We start from the raw sequence: 20,182 nt of genomic DNA, 5'->3' as shown, positions 1-20,182 counted from the left end.
CTGTGGTCATTTTGTGTAGGTGCGGACAGTTTGTATTGGTGTGGAAAGTTTAGGTTGGTATGGTTAGTTTGTGTTGGTGCAGACAGTTTGTGTTGGTGTGTCCAGTTTGTGTTAGTGTGTCCAGTTTGTGTTGGTGTGTCCGGTTTGTGTTGGTATGTCCAGTTTGTAGTGGTGTGTCCAGTTTGTGGTGGTGTGTCCAGTTTGTGGTGGTGTGTCCAGTTTGTGGTGCTGTGGATAGTTTGTGTTGGTGTGGACAGTTTGTGGTGGTGTGGACGGTTCATGTTAGTGTGGACAGTTTGGGTTGGTTTCGTCAGTTTGTGTTGGTGTGGACTGTATTGGTTGGAGTGGACAGTTTGCGGTGATGTAGACATTTTGTGTTTGTGTGGTCATTTTATGTTGGTGTGGAAAGTTTAGGTTGGTGTGGTTAGTTTGTGTTGGTGCGGACAGTTTGTGTTGGTGTGTCCAGTTTGTGTTGGTGTGTCATGTTTGTGGTGGTGTGGATAGTTTGTGTTGGTGTGGACAGTTTGTGGTGGTGTGGACGGTTCATGTTAGTGTGGACAGTTTGGGTTGCTGTGGAATGTTCTGTATTGGTATGGGGTCTTTGTGCTGGTGTGGTCATTTTGTGTAGGTGCGGACAGTTTGTGTTGGTGCGGACAGTTTGTGGTGGTGTGGACAGTTTGTGTTGGTGTGGACAGTTTGTGTTGGTGTGGACAGTTTGTGTTGGTGCGGACAGTTTGTGTTGGTGTGGTAGTTTGTGGTGGTGTGGACAGTTTATGTTGGTTTCGTCAGTTTGTGTTGGTATGGACAGTTTGCGGTGATGTAGACATTTTGTGTTTGTGTGGTCAGTTTGTGGTGGTGCCGACAGTTTGTGTTGGTGTGTCCAGTTTGTGGTGGTGTGGACAGTTTGGGTTGGTGTGTCCAGTTTGTGTTGGTGTGGATAGTTTGTGTTGGTGTGGACAGTTTGTGTTGGTGTGGCCAGTTTGGGTTGGTATGGACAGTTTGTGGTGCTGTGGATAGTTTGTGGTGGTGTGGACAGTTTGTGGTGGTGTGGATAGTTTGTGGTGGTGCGGACAGTTTGGGTTGGTATGGACAGTTTGTGTTGGTGTGGACAGTTTGTGGTGGTATGGACAGTTTGTGTTGGTGTGGACAGTTTGTGTTGGTGTGTCCAGTTTGTGGTGGTGTGGACAGTTTGTGTTGGTGCAGACAGTTTGTGTTGGTGTGTCCAGTTTGTGTTGGTGTGGACAGTTTGTGTTGCTGTGGAGAGTTTGTGGTGTTGTGGACAGTGTGGTTTGGCATGGACAATGTGTGCGAGTGTGGACAATGTGGATTGGTGTGGAGTATTTATGTTAGTGTGGACAGTTTGTGTTGGTATGGACAGTATTGGCTGGTGTGGCCAGTTTGGATTGGTGTGGACAGTTTGTGTTCTCTTGGACAGTTTTGGTTGGTGGAACAGTATTGGTTCGTCCGGAGAGTTTGGGTTGGTGTGGAGAGTTTGTGTCAGGGTGGACAGTGTGTTTGGTGTATACAGTGTGTTTGGTGTCTACAGTTTGAGTCGGTGTGGACAGTTTGAGTCGGTGTGGACAGTTTGAGTCGGTGTGGACAGTTTGAGTTGGTGTGAACAGTTTGAGTCGGTGTGAACAGTTTGAGTCGGTGTGGACAGTTTGAGTCGGTGTGGACAGTTTGAGTCGGTGTGAACAGTTTGAGTCGGTGCGAACAGTTTGAGTCGGTGTGAACAGTTTGAGTCGGTGTGGACAGTTTGCGTCGGTGTGGACAGTTTGAGTCGGTGTGAACAGTTTGAGTCGGTGTGGACAGTTTGTGGTGGTGTGGACAGTTTGTGGTGGTGTGGACAGTTTGAGTCAGTGTGGACAGTTTGAGTCGGAGTGGACAGTTTGAGTCGGTGTGAACAGTTTATGGTGGTGAGGACGGTTCATGTTAGTGTGGACAGTTTGAGTTGCTGTGGAATGTCTGTATTGGTATGGGGTCTTTGAGCTGCTGTGGTCATTTTGTGTAGGTGCAGACAGTTTGTGTTGGTAGGGCCAGTTTGGGCTGGTGTGGATGGTTTATATTGGTGTGGACAGTTTGTGTTGGTGTGAAAATTTTGTGTTGGTGTGGAAGGTTTGTTTTGCCGTGGACAGTTTGTATTGGTGTGGACAGTATTGGCTAGTGCGGCCAGTTTGGCTTGGTGTGGACAGTTTGCATTCTCTTGGACAGTTTTGGTTGGTGGAACAGTATTGGTTCATCCGGAGAGTTTGTGTCGGTGTGAACAGTTTGTGTTATCGTGGACAGTTTTGGTTGGTGGGATAGTTTTGGTTCGTCCAGAGAGTTTGGGTTGGCTTGGAGAGTTTGATTGGCGTGGACAGTGTGTTTGGTGTACACAGTTTGAGTCGGTGTGGACAGTTTGTGTTGGTGTGGACAGTTTGTGGTGATGGCGGTGTGGACGGTTCATGTTAGTGTGGACAGTTTGGGTTGCTGTGGAATGTCTGTATTGGTATGGGGTCTTTGTGCTGGTGTGGTCATTTTGTGTAGGTGCGGACAGTTTGTGTTGGTGCGGACAGTTTGTGGTGGTGTGGACAGTTTGTGGTGGTGTGGACAGTTTGTGGTGGTGTGGTCAGTTTGTGTTGGTGTGGACAGTTTGTGGTGGTGTGGACAGTTTGTGGTGGTGCGGACAGTTTGTGGTGGTGTGGACAGTTTGTGTTGGTTTCGTCAGCTTGTGTTGGTGTGGACAGTTTGTGTTGGTGTGGACAGTCTTGGTTGGTGTGGACAGTTTGCGGTGATGTAGACATTTTGAGTTTGTGTGGTCAGCTTGTGTTAATGTGGAACGTTTAGGTTGGTGTGGTTAGTTTGTGTTGGTGCGGACAGTTTGTTTTGGTGCGGACAGTTTGTGTTGGTGCGGACAGTTTGTGTTGGTGCGGACAGTTTGTGTTGGTGCGGACAGTTTGTGTTGGTGTGTCCAGTTTGTGTTGGTGTGTCCAGTTTGTGTTGGTGTGTCCAGTTTGTGTTGGTGTGTCCTGTTTGTGTTGGTGTGTCCAGTTTGTGTTGGTGTGTCCAGTTTGCGGTGGTGTGGATAGTTTGCGTTGATGTGGATAGTTTGTGGTGCTCTGGATAGTTTGTGTTGGTGTGGACAGTTTGTGGTGATGTGGACGGTTCATGTTAGTGTGGACAGTTTGAGTTGCTGTGGAATGTCTGTATTGGTATGGGGTCTTTGAACTGCTGTGGTCATTCTGTGTAGGTGCAGACAGTTTGTGTTGGTAGGGACAGTTTGGGCTGGTGTGTATGGCTTATATTGGTGTGGACAGTTTGTGTTGGTGTGAAAATTTTGTGTTGGTGTGGACAGTTTGTTTTGCCGCGGACAGTTTGTATTGGTGTGGACAGTATTGGCTGGTGCGGCCAGTTTGGCTTGGTGTGGACAGTTTGCGTTCTCTTGGACAGTTTTGGTTGGTGGAACAGTATTGGTTTGTCCGGAGAGTTTGGGTTGGTGTGGAGTGTTTGTGTCGGTGTGGACAGTTTGTGTTATCGTGGACAGTTTTGGTTGGTGGGACAGTTTTGGTTCATCCAGGGAGGTTGGGTTGGCTTGGAGATTTCGATTGGCGTGGACAGTGTATTTGGTGTACACAGTTTGAGTCGGTGTGGACAGTTTGTGTTGGTGTGGAAAGTTTGGGCTTCTGTGAAATGTCTGTATTGGTATGGGGTCTTTGTGCTGGTGTGGTCATTTTGTGTAGATGCGGACAGTTTTTGTTGGTAGGGACAGTTTGCGTTGGTGTGGACAGTTTATATTAGTGTGGACAGTTTGTGTTGGTGTGGACAGTTTGTGTTGGTGTGGACAGTTTGGGTTGGTGTGGACCATTTGATTGGTGTGGATAGTATTGGTTGTTGTGGACATTGTGGTTTGGCATGGACAGTGTTTGCTAGTGTGAGCAATGTGGATTGGGGTGGAGGGTTTGGGTTAGTGTGGAAATATTTTTGTGGTTTGGACAGTTTGTGCTGGTGTGGACAGTTTGTGCTGGTGTGGACAATTTATTTTGGTGCGGACAGTTTGGGTTGGTTTTGTTAGTTTGTGTTGGTGTGGACCGTCTGGGTTGGTGTGGACAGTTTGTGGTGATGTAGACATTTTGTGTTTGTGTGGTCAGATTGTGTTGGTGTGGAATGTTTAGGTTGGTGTGGTTAGTTTGTGTTGGTGTGGACAGTTTGTGTTGGTGCAGACAGTTTGTGTTGGTGCGGACAGTTTGTGTTGGTGCAGACAGTATTGGCTGGTGCTGCCAGTTTGGATTGGTGTGGACAGTTTGTGTTCTCTTGGATAGTTTTGGTTGGTGGGACAGTTTTGGTTCTTCCAGAGAGTTTGGGTTGGCTTGGAGAGTTTGATTGGCGTGGACAGTGTGTTGGTGTACACAGTTTGAGTCGGTGTGGACAGTTTGTGTTGGTGTGGACAGTGTGTGGTGATGGTGGTGTGGACGGTTCATGTTGGGATGGAAAGTTTGGGTTTCTGTAGAATGTCTGTATTGATATGGGGTCTTTGTGCTGGTGTGGTCATTTTGTGTAGGTGCGGACAGTTTTTGTTGGTAGGGACAGTTTGGGCTGGTGTGGACAGTTTATATTAGTGTGGACGGTTTGTGTTGGTGTGGACGGTTTGTGTTGGTGTGGACAGTTTGTGTTGGTGTGGACGGTTTGTGTTGGTGTGGACAGTTTGTGTTGGTGCGGACAGTTTGTGTTGGTGTGGACAGTTTTTGTTGGTGCGGACAGTTTGTGTTGGTGTGGACGGTTTGTGTTGGTGCGGATAGTTTGTGTTGGTGTGGACGCTTTTTTTGGCGCGGACAGTTTGTCTTGGTGTGGACGGTTTGTGTTGGTGTGGACGGTTTGTGTTGGTGTGGACAGTTTGGGTTGGTGTGGATGGTTTGTGTTGGTGTGGTCTGTTTCTGTTGGTGCGGTCAGTTTGTATTGGTGTGATCAATTTGCGTTGGTGCGGGCAGTTTGCGTTGGTGCAGTTAGTTTGTGTTGGTTGGGACAGTTTGGCTTGGTGTGGATACTTAGGGTTGCTGTGGACAGTTTAGGCTGGTGTGGACAGTTTGTGTTTGTGGGGACAGTTTGGCTTGGTGTGGATACTTAGGGTTGCTGTGGACAGTTTGTGTTGGTGCGGACAGTTTGTGTTGGTGCGGACAGTTTGTGTTGGTGTGGACAGTTTGTGTTGGTGTGGACAGTTTGTGTTGGTGTGGACAGTTTCTGTTGGTGCGGACAGTTTGTTTTGATGTGGACAGTTTGTTTTGATGTGGACAGTTTGTGTTGGTGTGGACAGTTTGTGTTGGTGTGGACAGTTTGTGTTGGTGTGGACAGTTTGTTTTGATGTGGACAGTTTCTGTTGGTGTGGACAGTTTGCATTGGTGTTGACAGTTTCTGTTGGTGTGGACAGTTTGTGTTGATGTGGACAGTTTGTGTTGGTGTGGACAGTGTGTTGGTGTGGACAGTTTCTGTTGGTGCGGACAGTTTGTTTTGATGTGGACAGATTGTGTTGGTGTGGACAGTTTGTGTTGGTGTGGACAGTTTGTGTTGGTATGGACAGTTTCTGTTGGTGCGGACAGTTTGTTTTGGGGTGGACGGTTTGTGTTGGTGTGGACAGTTTGTGTTGGTGTGGACAGTTTCTGTTGGTGCGGACAGTTTGTTTTGCGGTGTACGGTTTTTGTTGATGTGGACAGTTTGTGTTGGTGTGGACAGTTTCTGTTGGTGCGGACAGTTTGTTTTGGGGTGGACGGTTTGTTTCGGTGTGGACAGTTTGTTTCGGTGCGGACAGTTTGTTTCGGTGCGGACAGTTTGTTTTAGTGCGGACAGTTTGTTTTGGTGGGGACAGTTTGTTTTGGTGTGGACAATTTGTTTTGGTGCGGACAGTTTGTTTTGAGGTGGACAGTTTGTGTTGTCATGGACAGTTTGTGTTGGTGTATTGTGCTCACTAACACAAAGGTGGGAGAGATATTTGACGGATTCCAGCCTACAGAAAAACTTCTGTTTGCAGGGATTCTAGGTTGACATTCTAGTGCAGTTTTGAGGAATTGCTGCATAGTTGGAGATGTCATATTTTATGAGATGTCTATCTAAGGCCCCCTAAGTTTTCTTGGTTGATTCAAGAGACCCCACGATACTATTTTAAGTAAAGCAAGGGCATTCTCCTTAGTGCTGTGGCCAATATTTATCCCTCCATCAGCAGCAGTTTAACAGATTATCTGGCCGTTAGCAGATCGCTGTTTGTTGGAGTTTGCTCTCATCAAATTTGCTGCTGTGTTTCCTACATTTTAACAATGACTACTTTTCAAAAATATTTAATTCGCTTTAAAGCATTTGTAGAGATTGTGACGCTGTGAAAGATGCTATAAAAACGCTCACTTTCTTTATTTTGGAGTCTATTTATAATGTTGCTAAGTGCGGTCAAGTCTGCACTCTTAATCCCAGACTGATGGCATGTTTTCTATTAGGTATGTCCTCGATGATGAATACACAAGTTCACAAGGTTCAAAGTTCCCCGTGCGCTGGTCTCCTCCTGAGGTTCTCAACTTTGCCCGATTCAGCAGCAAATCTGACATATGGGCCTTTGGTGAGTACACAATCATGTTGCTTTAGACTCGGTTAATATTGACACTAACAACTATGTTTGGGATGGTGCTGGGCATTCATGTTTTGTGTTGTGGGTTCAGCAAAATGGCTTCAGTTTACATTAAACATTCGATCGGTGAGTAACTGGGCTCAGTACCACCCGTTCTTTGGTAGCTGTCTATGAGTGACATTAGAGATCTAAAATTGAATTCATGGTGTGGCACACACTTCTGATACAAAGCATTTTGGACACCTTTGATCAAGGCACTACTCTTGCAGTTAATGTCTGCCAGAATTATGCAGAGCTGCCAGTTTTTCTTAACCTTGCACAACTAAACATGGGATAATCAGCATGAAGACTCCCTTCTCTATCCCGCCAGCACTATATAAAAGGATCATCAATGACTTACAGGTTAGTTGCCAGCTGATTTGTTCTGGCTGGAGCGACAATTTGATCAGTTTTTGATGCTTTCCATAGTTACTTCAGGTTGCAGAAGTCTGCAGGGAGTGGTGTGGCAGATGCTGAAATGCTCTCAGATTTGGCTGCACTCTGAGAGTTGAGCATGCCTGGAAGAATGAGGAGAACAGGGCAAGCTGATGGAAGGGGGAGGTGGAGGGGGAGAAAGGCTCTCAGCAGACCATATCACACAGGATGTTTAGGAGCGATTCTCCTACCTGAACAGAGATGTCTGCGATTCACTAAGGAGGTTGTCACTGAAATCTGAACTGCTTTTTTTGTTAATTGATGGGATATGGGTGTCGCTGGCTAGGCCAGCATTCATTGTTTATCCATAATTGCCCTTGAGAAGGTGGTGGTGAGCTGCCTTCTTGAACCGCTGCAGTCCATGTGGCGTAGGTACACACAAAGTGCTGTTAGGGAGGGAGTTCCAGGATTTTGGCCCAGTGACAGTGAAGGAACAGTGATATATTTCCAAGTCAGGATGGTGAGTGACTTGGAGGGGAGCTTCCAGGTGGTGCTGTTTCCATGTATCTGCGGCCCTTGTCCTTCTAATTGTGGAGGTTGTGGGTTTGGAAGGTGCTGTTGAAGGAGTGATGACCCACAAGGATCTGTGTCGGGGCCTCGAAAGAAAGCCACACAATGGCACTGTAAGCACTGTAGATGGAGGCATAAAATTACACAGAGCTAGTGATAGATTAAGTGAATGGACAAAACTGTGACAAATGGATTTCAATGTAAACAAATGTGAGATTATCCACTTTAGATCTGAAAAGAATCAAACAGGGGACTTTCTAAATGGTGACAAATTAGAATCAGTGGAGGTCCAAAGAGACTGATATTTTGCAATATCAGTTCAAAGAGAAGAAGCTACCAAGGAGGCAAAGGGAGAAAGTGAATGGGGCATTGGACCAGCGACTGAGTGATCGGAGAGGGAGGTGATTATTTGAGCTATCACTTGTTTTGCTGGTGGCCATTCTTGCTCTCTGTGTATTTATTGACAACTTTACTCCTTGCCACAGGGGTCCTGATGTGGGAGACCTTTTCTTTGGGGAAAACGCCCTATGAGAGATTCAACAATGCAGATGTAGTGGATCATATACTGCAAGGACGTCGCTTGTATAGACCCCAGCAGGCCTCCGAGAATGTCTACAACATCATGTATAGCTGCTGGGAGGATGTAAGTCTCTCACATTTTTATCATTAAACTGCTCTGAAAGGAAATTTGATGACTTTCAGTCTATATCGAAACCATCCTTCAGTCTGCTGTAGCTCAGTGAGGTAGAGGCTGTGAGTTCAAGTCACACTTCAAAGACTTGACCACTAAATCCAGGCTGGCACTCTGAGTGCAGTGCTGAGGGAACGCTGCACTGTTGGAGGTACTGTCTATTGGATAGGGCATTAACCCTAGGTCCCATCTGCCCTTTCAGGTGGATGTATAAAGCCCCTAGCACTGTTTTGAAGAAGAGCAGGGGAGATTTCCCCCAATATCCTGGCCAATATTTATCACACAACCAATCTGCTCATTGTCATATTGCTGTTTGTGGGATCTTGCTGTGCACAAATTGGCTGCTGCTTTTCCTACATTACAACAATCACTGTACTTCAAAAGTATTTCATTGGCTGTAACACTCTTACTGATGTCCTGAGGTAGCGAAAGGTGTTATAGAAATGCGAGCTTTCTTTTTCCTGGTCACTCATGCTGCTAGCGTAGATTAATGTAGAATGCACCCAGTTTCAACGCTTTCATGGGACGTGGAGGGGCTGTCTGATTCTAGGGGCAGTCTTCCAATGGTATTATAAGGGGCAGAGAAAGAAAATTATCTCGGGTTCCTGCTCCTGGTCACTATGTCTCCCACACTCCTTGGTCGAATGACCAAGCCAATTTCATCTCCGCTGGTGAAGGATGGTTGATCAAGTGAGATTTTTTTTGGAATAGGAGCAATGGATGGACCTGTGCTCCCCAGGCAGAGTCTTAAAGAGAGAAAGGGTTGAAGGCAAGGGATCATGTTTCATGCTGCTGGGTGGGTTGGGTGGCAAGGAGGGATCGGGTCAAGTGGGCACAGGGTGAGCTGCCGCTCAGTGCTGCAATGTGCCCTGGTGAGGAAACAGGGAGTGCCTTCTTGTCTCCTCCCCATTCCCACTGCCCCTTTATCTCCCACTTTATAGTCCTCTACTCTACCCCTCCCCTGTCTCCACCTTCCTCTTCTCCTCTCTCCCTCTTCCATTCTCTCCCCATCACCCTTTCCCTCTCCTTTATATGTCTTCCTATTCCCCTTACCCTGCTCTTTCCTCTAACACTTACTCTCTCTCCCCCTTTCCTTCTCCCAGTCACCCCGATACTGCCATGCACTCCATGAAGCAAACAAAACAATTAAAATGCAGAAGGTGTCAAAGAGATTATAAGGTACATACTGTCTTTTTCTAATTGATATTTGAGGTCTCAGGTATATTTAATCAAGTCTATAATTAACGATAGAGTGACTGAACACCTTGAAAATGTTAAACTGATCAGAGGGAACCAGCATGGATTTGTAAAGGGTAGGTCATAGCTGACGAAGATGATTGAATTTTTTGACGAGGTGAGTAAAATGTTGGACAGGGGAATATCTTATATCTATATGGACTTCCTGAAGCTATTTGATAAAGTCCCTCAGAAGAGACTGTTAATTGAAGTTGAAGCTCATGTAATTGAAGGCAAATTATTGACCTGGTGAATAAATTAGCTGAGTGGAAGGAGACAAGAGAGTCAGCATGATAGGCTGGAATTTTTTTATTCTTTTACCGGAATGTGTGCGTCGCTGGCTGGGCCAGCATTTATTGTCCATCGCTAATTGCCCTTAGGAAGGTGGTGGTGAGCTGCCTTCTTGAGCCGCTGCAGTCCATATGGCATAGGTACACCCACAGTGCTGTTAGGAAGGGAGTTCCAGGATTTTGACCCAGTGACAGTGAAGGAACAATATATTTCCAAGTCAGGATGATGTGACTTGGAGGGGAACTTGCAGTTGGTGGTGTTCCCATGTGTCTGCTGTCCTTGTCCTTCTAATAGTGGAGGTTGTGGGTTTGGAAGGTGCTGTTGAAGGAGTCTTGTTGAGTAATGACCCACAAAGATCAGTGTTGGGGCCTTGAAAGAAAGCCACACAATAGCACTATAAGCACTGTAGATGGAAGCATAAAATTACACAGAGCTAGTGATAGATTAAGTGAATGGAAAAAACTGTGACAAATGGATTTCAATGTAAACAAATGTGAGATTATCCACTTTAGATCTGAAAAGAATCAAACAGGTGACTTTCTAAATGGTGACAAATTAGAATCAATGGAGGTACAAAGACACTTGGGCGTCCAGGTACAGAGATCATTATAATGTCATGAACAGAAAATAATCAAAAAAGCTAAGGAAATGGCGTCTTTTAATACTAGAGGATGAGAATACAAGGGGTAGAAATCATATTTCAGTTATACAAAGCCCTGATTAGACTGCCCCTGAGTACTGTGAGCAGCTCTGGGCACCATGCTTTAGGAAGGATATAGGTATTCAGGATATCAAGGAGAGCAGATCAGATAAATAGAGAGAAACTATTTCTGCTGGTTGGGGAGTCTAGAAACATAGTCTAAAAATTCGAGCCAGTCTCTTCAGGAGTCAAATTAAGAAACATTTTTCCATTAATCAAAAATATTAAGGGATATGGGCCAAAGGCAGATACATGGAGCTGGATCACAGATCAGCCATGATCTCACTGAATGGCAGAACAGGGTAAGGGATTAAATAGCCTTCCAGTCCCCCCAGCAGCGGGAATCATGGCGGGCAGTAAACTTAATCCAATGTGAGGCCAAAAATCTGTTTCCCGGATAAACTGTCGGAATTCTGTTCTTGGGACTTTCAAGCCGGGTCGAGCTTCCTGCCAAACGTACATTAGCATCTCGTACATACACATTAAAAGGCCACCTTACTGGAATTAAGCTCCCCCCCACAAATTAAATATCCCGCAGTGAGAATTTAGAACATTCAGCTTTCTAACTATATATAAATGCCGTGCACCTGGCAAGCTTCACTTCTGACACAACTTTGAGGTCAGTAGACACCGCTTTCACCTTCCTGGGGACCTTGCATAACTTCACTCAGATAGGTGCCGGTAGCAAAAGCTGCACCAAGGCTGGAACGGGAGGCAGGTCTAACAGGCGAAGGACAGAAGGGTGGACAGGGGAGGAAGGGACCAGCAGGGAAATGGGGAGCAAAAGTTGGATGGGATTGGTGTGGTGGGGGGGGGAACCAACGGGGAAGGGGGGAAGGGAAAAGTGGAGGCAGGACAGGGGAGAGAGGATCAGCAGGGAAATGGGGAGCAAGGGTGGGGACAGTGGGGAAGGGTGGGAGGCTGTCCTGGGAAGGAAGACAGACTATCCTGGGCATGTTTGAAGGATAAGCATATTGTCCATGTCTTGGTCCTGTAGTAGGGGAGTGAAGGCCTCTCTGGGCAGTGAATGTTGTAGACATATGTGTCTAAATGGCATGGTATGTGAGTTCCTGAATTTGGTCCTAGGGGTTTGAAGGAGAATACTGGGACTCAGAGGGTGCAGTCACAGTCAGAGGGGAGAGTTGGATTTGGTAGGGTGGAAGTGCTGGGCTCATGCGTGGGTAGTGGGTGGTTACATGAGAATGGAAGGGGTCGGGGGGTCATGGGCAAGTTGACAGTGAAGTGAACAACAGGGAGAACAGGCATCTCAACACAAATGATAATTGGGTCCAGGGTAACCAGAGAGGCTGAATGATTACAGGAGGGAGAGGAATGAGAAGATGGTGATTTTGTAGGAGGATGAGGGAGCTTGGTGGGTAACAGATAGAATATGCTTGATGCACTGACAAACCTCACACACTGAAGCTGGCTAGGTTGTAAAACCTCTCAAATTCGATATGGGAGGGTCTCAGAATGGGCGGGAGTAGTTAATGACTCGTTTTTTTGGACGGAGCAAAGGGCCATCCTATTAATTATTCGCCCGCTCCATGGACAGCCAGGCTTAGCTGAGTTCTACTCTTGAGGTTCCAGCACCCAATGAAGCAGCATTACTCTAAGATTAATGGGTCACATTCAGCGAGGCCTGGAGCTGACATTCATTCTGTACAATTTGGCATCTGCTGCTGTCAGAAGCAGGGCCGACCCCAAATCTCCATCCTCCTGGGTAAATGGTTATGGCTGACAAGGGCTCATGTACTAATTCTATGATGCCAAGGCAATGATCTCTCTGTAGAATCTCGAGAGTAATGGAGACAAGCTGAATAATGTCAGAGGGAGGCTTCTTGCACATGGCTGTTATCACCATGGTCAAAGAGCAATGTCAGTATGCATAGTCATGTATGAACAGGAGGAACACCCATCACTGGGCCTCCAAGATGTCCTTTACCTGGAAGGGCTGGATTGGGGATGCCATGTCTCGACGGAGGCCAAGCCAAAGGTTTAGCACTTGCCTGCTGGCTTTGAGATGGAGGGAAACCTGTAAAGGACATGCTCACTAAATTTATTAATTCAATTCATCCATAGATCCACTGAGGCCTAGATGATGCAGGCTGTAGGCAACTCTGCCTTGGGAATGGCTCTCACCCAGATGAGGAGAAGGCCTGTTGCAGGTTGGCATAGGGCCAGGAGGAGCAAGGGCCTGGGCAGCAAAAGGCAACGGGGCCTCTAGAAGGTCAAGATGCTAGTGAACAGAGTCCACTGCAATGGCGAGCATTGGCCCGATCATGGGTGTATTGCCAGCAGTGCTCTTATCCAGAGATGAGTGAAAGGCAATGCCAGAGGTGTCCTCCTTTGTCCCGGGATGTAGTTGTTCACATCTGCCAGCTTCTCCAAGAGTAGCTGCAGCCACAAGGACACTGGACGGAATCCCATGCCGGTGGCATTGAACGTCACCGCTACTTCTTTGCCAGTGGATCCTTCCAGGGCTCCAGTGGGGACCCGTGTGGCATCTCCCAGTCAGAGATGCACAATGCATACGGGAGATGACAGATGCCCTGTTCAGGAGAGTGCACCAATTTGTACAATTCTGCCAAAGGCCAGGCTGGAAGAGCATTGGGTTTTGCAGCAATCACAGGTTTCCCACAAGTGCAGGATGTTATTGACTGCGCACATGTGGCCTTGAGAGCTTCCTGGCAGCAGCCAATCACATTCATCAATGGAAAAGGATTCCACTTTTTGAACGTGCAGCTCAAATGTGTTCACTGAAGGCAAATCCTGCTTGTTTGTGCTCTGTTCCCAGGGAGCTCTCACAACTCATACATACTGAGCCACTACCACGTGCCACAGGTTTTTGAAAGACCTCGGCGATTGCAGGGCTGGCTCTTTGAGCACAAGGGATACCCCAAAAGACATGGCTGTTGACCCCAGCTCACTATCTGCAGAGTGCTACTGAGAAGAGCTACATTGTCATACATGTCTCCACCAGGTCCCTGATTCAGCAGATGATAGGCCTCTCAAAGATGAGGTTCAAATGTTTGGACTGCTCAGACGGGGCACTTCAATACTCACTACAGAGTGTCCCGGATCATTGTTGTAAGCTGCTCCCTGCACAACCTGCCACTACAAAGGAGGAATGTCTTGCCTGAGGGAGACATGGAGGAATGATATGTCTCCTCCGACGAGGATGATGCTGAAGGGGGTGAAGCTGACGAGCCACATGCAGAGGCCGTATCAGGGCTACGATGCAGCAGGCAGGTCTGTGCCAATCTGATAGCTACCAGATTTCAGACAGTAAGCTGCTGACATGTGTGTTGAACTTTTTGGTTTTCTATCCTGCGCTGGTTGGAAGGTCCCAGCAGCTTTGTGTTTACAGACATAATTTTTCTCCAAGGTACCTTGATTTATGAGAGCTGAATTAAATTGCACTAGTTACCGTCTTACCTGTTAGTTTGATCCTTTGCATGCGCTAAATTATGCTAAAATGCAGAGCCCTGGTGCTAAATGCATGCATTAAAACCTACACAGCACTCCCTTCTCCCACGACCTCAGGCACCTGTAGGTAGAGTTGTGATTTCAGCCATGCCCTCACAAAAGTCCGTCTGTCTGGTAGCTTGCAAGCAATATCAAATCTAACCTCAGCAGGAATGCACTCATGTCACCCTGACACCTGCTGTCAAAGGGAGGCCAACCTGACAGAGAGCTCTTTCAGGCTGTACCAGATAGCTGGGTCCACAGTGAGGAGTACCATTTAGCCCCTCAAAATCACTCCATGCAGATTGATGAGGGATGATCGTGTTCCTGCCCTCCAATCACCACTCACACTTCATAAACTCATATCCTTTGACATCTTCATCATGCTGATAAATTTTGAAGGAACTTTGTAGTTGACTCGCTGAGTGTGTCTCACTTGCACTATGGCTTGCTGATGTGCAACCACTCTGGACCCTCCAATCACAGAGAATCCTACAAGTCTCAGTCCTAGAAGTCCTTAGCGTTAGTGCGAGACTGTAATCTGTCATTGTGGACACCCCAGCCAAGGCAGACTACTTTCCTGCATGGACCCTGCAGAGACCTGTTAGAACTGTTGATGCTTCACATGGATAGCCTCACAGTCCTCGGCACATAAGCCCATTCTACTGTCTCGCCTCATGCTCTAATGCCCAGTCCTTCACTGATGTCCAGTGCACTTTGGTTGCTAACCCTTTATACGAGGTCTACTGTCACCCTTGATAAGGAGACGAGCAGGCCACACAAATCTCCATGTGAGGTCTGACAAAGGCCTCAGGCAATTGCACACAAGCCTCTTAAATCCTGTACTCAAATCCCTCTTGCAGTAAAGGCTAATGAGCTCATTGCCCCCTTGCTGCCATCACCTGCATGTTAGCTCAAAATGACAAATCACCAAGGAAGGCCATTCACGATTGGCCATGCCCATCACAGCTTCCTCCAGACATGTAGGGAAGCCTCTGGTTTTCTACTGTTAAGAAGACAGTGTAGAGCTTCACTCTCTCAGCCCAAAACTGCATTTACAGTTTTATTTGCTACTCATGTAGCAGATTTAACTCCCCTTGAGAACTCGTGAATTCGACCCACATTTCACATCAGGGAAACAGCAGCAGGAGCTGCAGTGACCTCAGCGAACACATTTTCACAGGTCAGAATATGGTGAGCTGCAAGTAATGGCTTGCATGCCGAGTAGCCAGGCAGCACACTCTCACCTGTTGGCCAGTGCTTAATGTGGGATTATGGAGTAATCACTGTGGCGATAATATGGGAGAACTGAATCTACAGGAATTCCTGATCGGACTCTGATGGGGGCCCACATTCCAGAGCCTTAAATGTCTGTGACCATTGAAGCAACTGAGAGCAAAATAAAATCCATGAGACTTCAAAACAATGAATGTGAACATATATTTACCAGCGTCCAAGCTATATACAATGGATGTACACCCCTGTCACCTTGTGTGCCTTCAATACTTAATTTTTCTTATCCTACCGCTTCGTTTAGGCCCGACATCCATAACTGAAGTGGAGGCAACCTGCTGACTCTGAGGATTTTGGCAGACATCCTCTGGTGGTCTGAGGCTTAGTGGGCCCCAGCCTGCTAAGGCTCTCCTGCTCAGGTGCAGGTGCACCCTCCTTGGCCTGGCCTGCTGGATACGATGGGGTCACTGGCAGAGGTGAGGTGGAACGGCAGGGCACCCTTGGAGTGTCCTGGGAAAAGTCCCTGGGATGCCTGGCTGGTGCTCCTCCTCCCTGTTGGTGCCCGATGGCACCTTCCTGACTCCTTCAGGAGAAGGGGCATCTGGAGGGAAGTTGTGGTGCCCCATCTCCCTCTCGGCTAGCCACCACACCCATGGCTAGAGCGATGAAGTGCAGGTTCGAGCGCACATCCGGCAGACACTGTGGGTTCTGCTGGACCTGGGACTCCATAGCGGCCACCACCTTTTCCATGGAGGCAGCCAAGCACTCGCATAACAGAGCCATGACATCAGACAGAACATGGACGGACTCCTCCAGCCTTCGGTCCAGTCTGCACGTGGCCTCTGACATCTCTGCCTGATGCTCCCCTGCCTGTCTCTGCACCTCCAACATGTCTCTTAGAGCCGAGTCCACAGGCTCATTATCTGTATGGGGCCGAACAGGGCCCTGGTCTCCAGCAGTCCCATGAGTGTCAGAGACCTCGGCTGTCGCTTTCTCCGCTAGCTGTGCACCCGTGTCAGTGATGTGCCCACCAGATTGTGACCCCGAGCCTACTCTAGAACTTGGACCCACCGAGGTGATTGTATCTGTGCTGGTGGAGGATGCAGGTGAATGCTATCATGGTGCATCCTCTGAGGATTCTGAGGCATCCTCTTCAGAAGTGGGTTTGGGGCTGTGACTGAAACTGTGTCAGGTCTGGGTCGCACTCCTCCCCAGTTTCTTGCTGGTACCTGGAATAGAGAAAAGAAAGATTCGAAGCAGGCTCATGAATTAAAGACCCCTCACAGTCAGTGAGCACAGCTGACAACTGCAGACTCGACGCATTCTCACTGGTTTCCTGGGGGAGCCCTACCTCGCCCTCAGCAAAGGAACGGTTCTACTCCCCCCACCCCGCCAAGCTAGCTCAGCTGCCATCTCCTCAGACTGGGTCTCCAGTCTTGGCCCGCTCACGTTTGTGCTTTTTGTGGGCGTTCTTCTGCAGAAGGACAGAGGATTGGTAGTGATCCCAATAGGTACAGGAGCAGTTCAGGAGCAAGCATGCCTATGGCAGCTGCTGAGACCTCCCCAGTCAGTGATTAAGAAGCTGTTTGTCCTGCAACTGATATGAGATTGAGAGCAGAAAGTGGCTGGCACACATTCAGTGCTGATGTCCCATCTGCTGGTAGTATGTGACATCTCTGTGGACTCTAACTCTTAGACTGCCCAATGTCCTTATAAGAGTGTCAATCTGCAGTGAGTAGACAGTGCATTTACCCTGTTGGAGCGCAGTAGATCAGTCATCCTCTTCCTACACTGCTGAGCTGTACTGCTGTGGGCCCCATGGGCTCCAACCACCCCGTGACCTCGCCGCGGTGGTCAGATGGGAGGGCATCCCCCATCCATCCCTGGGAAACAGCACCTCCGGCCTTTCCTGGATGGCTTGGAGGAGATACTCCAGGGAGGTATTGCTGAGCAGTGGGGCCACAGGTTGCTGTCTTCTGTTGGATATTTTTGTGGATGTAGAATCCGGAGTTCCTGGCTTGCAGTGAGTGAAGGGTTGTCTGGGTACCTTTAAATATGATGACCAGACCTTCAATCCCACGAGGTAACGGTGGGGTGGTGACTTCCTGCCCACCCCCACCATAAGATTGGCTATGCTATGCACAGATGAATAAGTAATGAGCTGAACAGCACAAGATTGCACGTGTTCAGCAGTCCCGCCTTCCCTATGGAATCTCCCCCACTTCAGTGCCCACCACTGAACTTAGACTTCAGAGCAGAAGATTCCGCCCATGGAAAGTGGCTCATGTTTGGTGGATCATAGAATTATTTATGGCGCAGAAGGAAGCCATTCGGCCCATTGAGTCTATCCCAGCTCCCCACTGAGCAAACCAGTTAGTCCCAGCACCCTACTGTATCTCCATAGCCCTGCAGGTGCCCATCCAATACCCTTTCAAAATCATTGATTGTTTTCACTTCCATCATCCTCATGGACAGCAAATTCCAGGTCATTACCACTCGCTGCGTAAAATAAAAGTTCCTCCTCACATTCTCCTGTATAGCTCACCTAAAACCGTAAATCTGTGTCCCCTGCTCCTTGTATCATCAGCCAATGAGAAGAGCTTTTCTTTGTTTATCTTCTCTAAACCTGTCATTATCTTGTACACCTTTATTGAATCTCGTCTCAATCTCCTTTGCTGCAAGGAGAACAACCCCAGATTCTCCAACCTAACCTCTCCCTTTTACTCTCCCTTTCGCTTCCTCTCACTCTAATCTCTCCCCATGTCTTTTGGTATATCTCTGTCATTCACTGTCCCTATTTCCAGCCCTGCCTCATTTATTTTCTCTCTTTCTCTGCACTCAATCTTTCTTGTTCTCTTTCTCTCTGTCGCTATCTCCCCCTCTGTCTTTCTTTCTCTCTCTCTTTATCTCACTCACATTCACTATTTCTCTGCCTCACTCTGTCTCCTTGACTCTGTTTATCCCTGTTTTCTCTCTCTTTCCATCCCACATTCTCTCACCCGCTTTCTTCTCTCTTTTTGTGTCTCACTCTTTCTTGGTCTTTCTCTCCATCTCTTTGCCTCTCACTCTATCTGCCTCATTCTCTCTGTCTTTTTCTCTGTCTGTCTCTCTCCATATCTCTGTCCTTAGAATACCAAGCAGAGTATTCAAAGCCTTCCAGGGAGAGAGTTTCAAATTTCCACTGTCCATTGTATGAAAAAAGCTACCTTATTTCACTCCTAAGGACCAAGCTCTAATTTTAAGATTATGCCCCCTTGGTCTTGGTTCCTGTTGAAATAGTTGCTTTCAATCAAATCCTTTTAACAGTAACTCGATAAAACCACCCTTAAATCGTCAATACTCAAGGGAGTACAAGCCAAGTTCATGGAACCTGCCATCATAACTTAACCCTGTCAGCCTTGGTACCATTTTAGTGAATGTGCACGGTAGACCTTTCAAGGTCAATATATCCTTCCTGAGGTGCTGTGCCCAGAACTGAACACAGGATTAGAGATCAGAGCTCTGTACAAGTGAAATCTAGAGCAAGGAAATTGCAAAACTGTTGAAGTAATCTCATGTGTGTATGTGTGTGTTTGTGAGATAGAGTAAAGATCAAGGGAGGGAGATCGGAATCATGTTAAAGAGGTTCCCATCCATCTTATACCAGGGATGTTACAGGGATCTTTCATCAAAAGTAGCAGGAATGTGAACAGATTCTGGAAGATTTTAAATAGACTGCACCAGCTTTTCACTACTTTCACAAGTAAGGTCTGCCCTTTGTGTGTTGGTGGGCTATTTGACTTTATTGGGCATCATAGACAGTCCAGCAGATTGGAAGTTAGCAACTGTAACACCGCTATTCAAAAACGGAGGCAGATAGAAAACAGGGAACCACAGATCAGTTAGCCTTGAGTCAGACATCACGAAAATGCTGGAATTTATTGCTAAAGAAATCTTAACAATGCACTCAGAAAATCCTAAAACAGAATTTTCCTGGCATCCGGGAGGTGGGCTGGGAGGCATAACGGGGAATGGCAAAAACCGGAGAGTTCAGCTCCCCAGTCCAAGGAGGGGGGCAGACAATTTGCATAATTAAAGGTCCTGTTAAGGGCCATTTTATTGAGCCACCAACATTTTGCCGATGACTACGCAGATTCCAACTTGCGTGGGGATACTGCCAGCTTCGTGGCGATGGCCTCCCTTTGGCTGCCTGGCGAACCAATGGAAGCCGAGGTTTAATAGGCCAAAGAAGTGGTCAGGGCCAGAGATGGTAACCCCCATAGCCCCAGTGATCTCCCCTCGGGGTTTCCCTTCTGAGCCCTGAATTTTTATTTATTCTTTTGAACTTATCTGGCAAGGCTCAAGGTCTCTGACCTGCCTCAGCATTGCCCACTTCCTGGTGGCATTACTGAGGCTTCAGAGTTTCTGAAGCTCTGATTGGGCTGGCAGCATTAGAAGTCTGTTCTTAATTGGACAGTGGGCCCACAGATGGCCAATTAGGAGGCCGCCTGCAGTAAAATAACTGAGCTGGTTCCTCTGCCAGAAAGTGTGGGCTCAGGACCTCATGTTTACCCAGACTGCAGCATCCCGAAGCCCACTGTAAAATTCAGGGCATAGCATGATCAGACAGAGTCAGTGTGGTTTAACAAAAGGGAAATCATTTTTGATAAATTAATTAGAGTTTTTGAGGATGTAAATAGTGGGGTAGATAAAGGGGAATCAGTAGGTAGCGTACACCTGAAATCCCAAAAGGCATTTGATAAAGTGACACACAAAAGGTGTCAATAGGGTCACATACAAGATAAGGGCTCATGGAGTTGGATATGATATATATTAACATGGTAGAGATTGGTTAATGGATAGGAACATAGAATAGGGATTAATGGTGCATTTTCAACTTGGCAGTCTGTAACTTGTGAAGTACCGCGAGGATCAGTGCTGTTACCTCAGCTATTTACAATCTATATTAATGACTTGTGCAGTTTTGGTCTTCAGAACTGAGGAAAGATATATTTGC

The 20,182-nt window shown here is 47.3% G+C and overlaps 1 protein-coding gene across 2 annotated transcripts in view; it reads left to right on the top strand.

Annotated features, from left to right (window-relative positions):
* btk (Bruton agammaglobulinemia tyrosine kinase) overlaps nt 1–20,182 on the top strand; it is a 183,525-nt gene that overhangs the window by 157,614 nt on the left and 5,729 nt on the right. For both annotated transcript variants that reach the window (XM_078546919.1, XM_078546920.1), the window contains 2 exons: nt 6,456–6,574; nt 8,053–8,210. In XM_078546919.1, the coding sequence (XP_078403045.1) occupies nt 6,456–6,574; nt 8,053–8,210 (277 nt within the window). The remainder of the gene's footprint in view (nt 1–6,455; nt 6,575–8,052; nt 8,211–20,182) is intronic.

Source organism: Cetorhinus maximus, chromosome 8, assembly GCF_964194155.1.
Source record: "Cetorhinus maximus chromosome 8, sCetMax3.hap1.1, whole genome shotgun sequence".
Lineage (NCBI taxonomy): Eukaryota > Metazoa > Chordata > Chondrichthyes > Lamniformes > Cetorhinidae > Cetorhinus > Cetorhinus maximus.
This window is presented reverse-complemented; position numbering and strand designations above follow the sequence as displayed.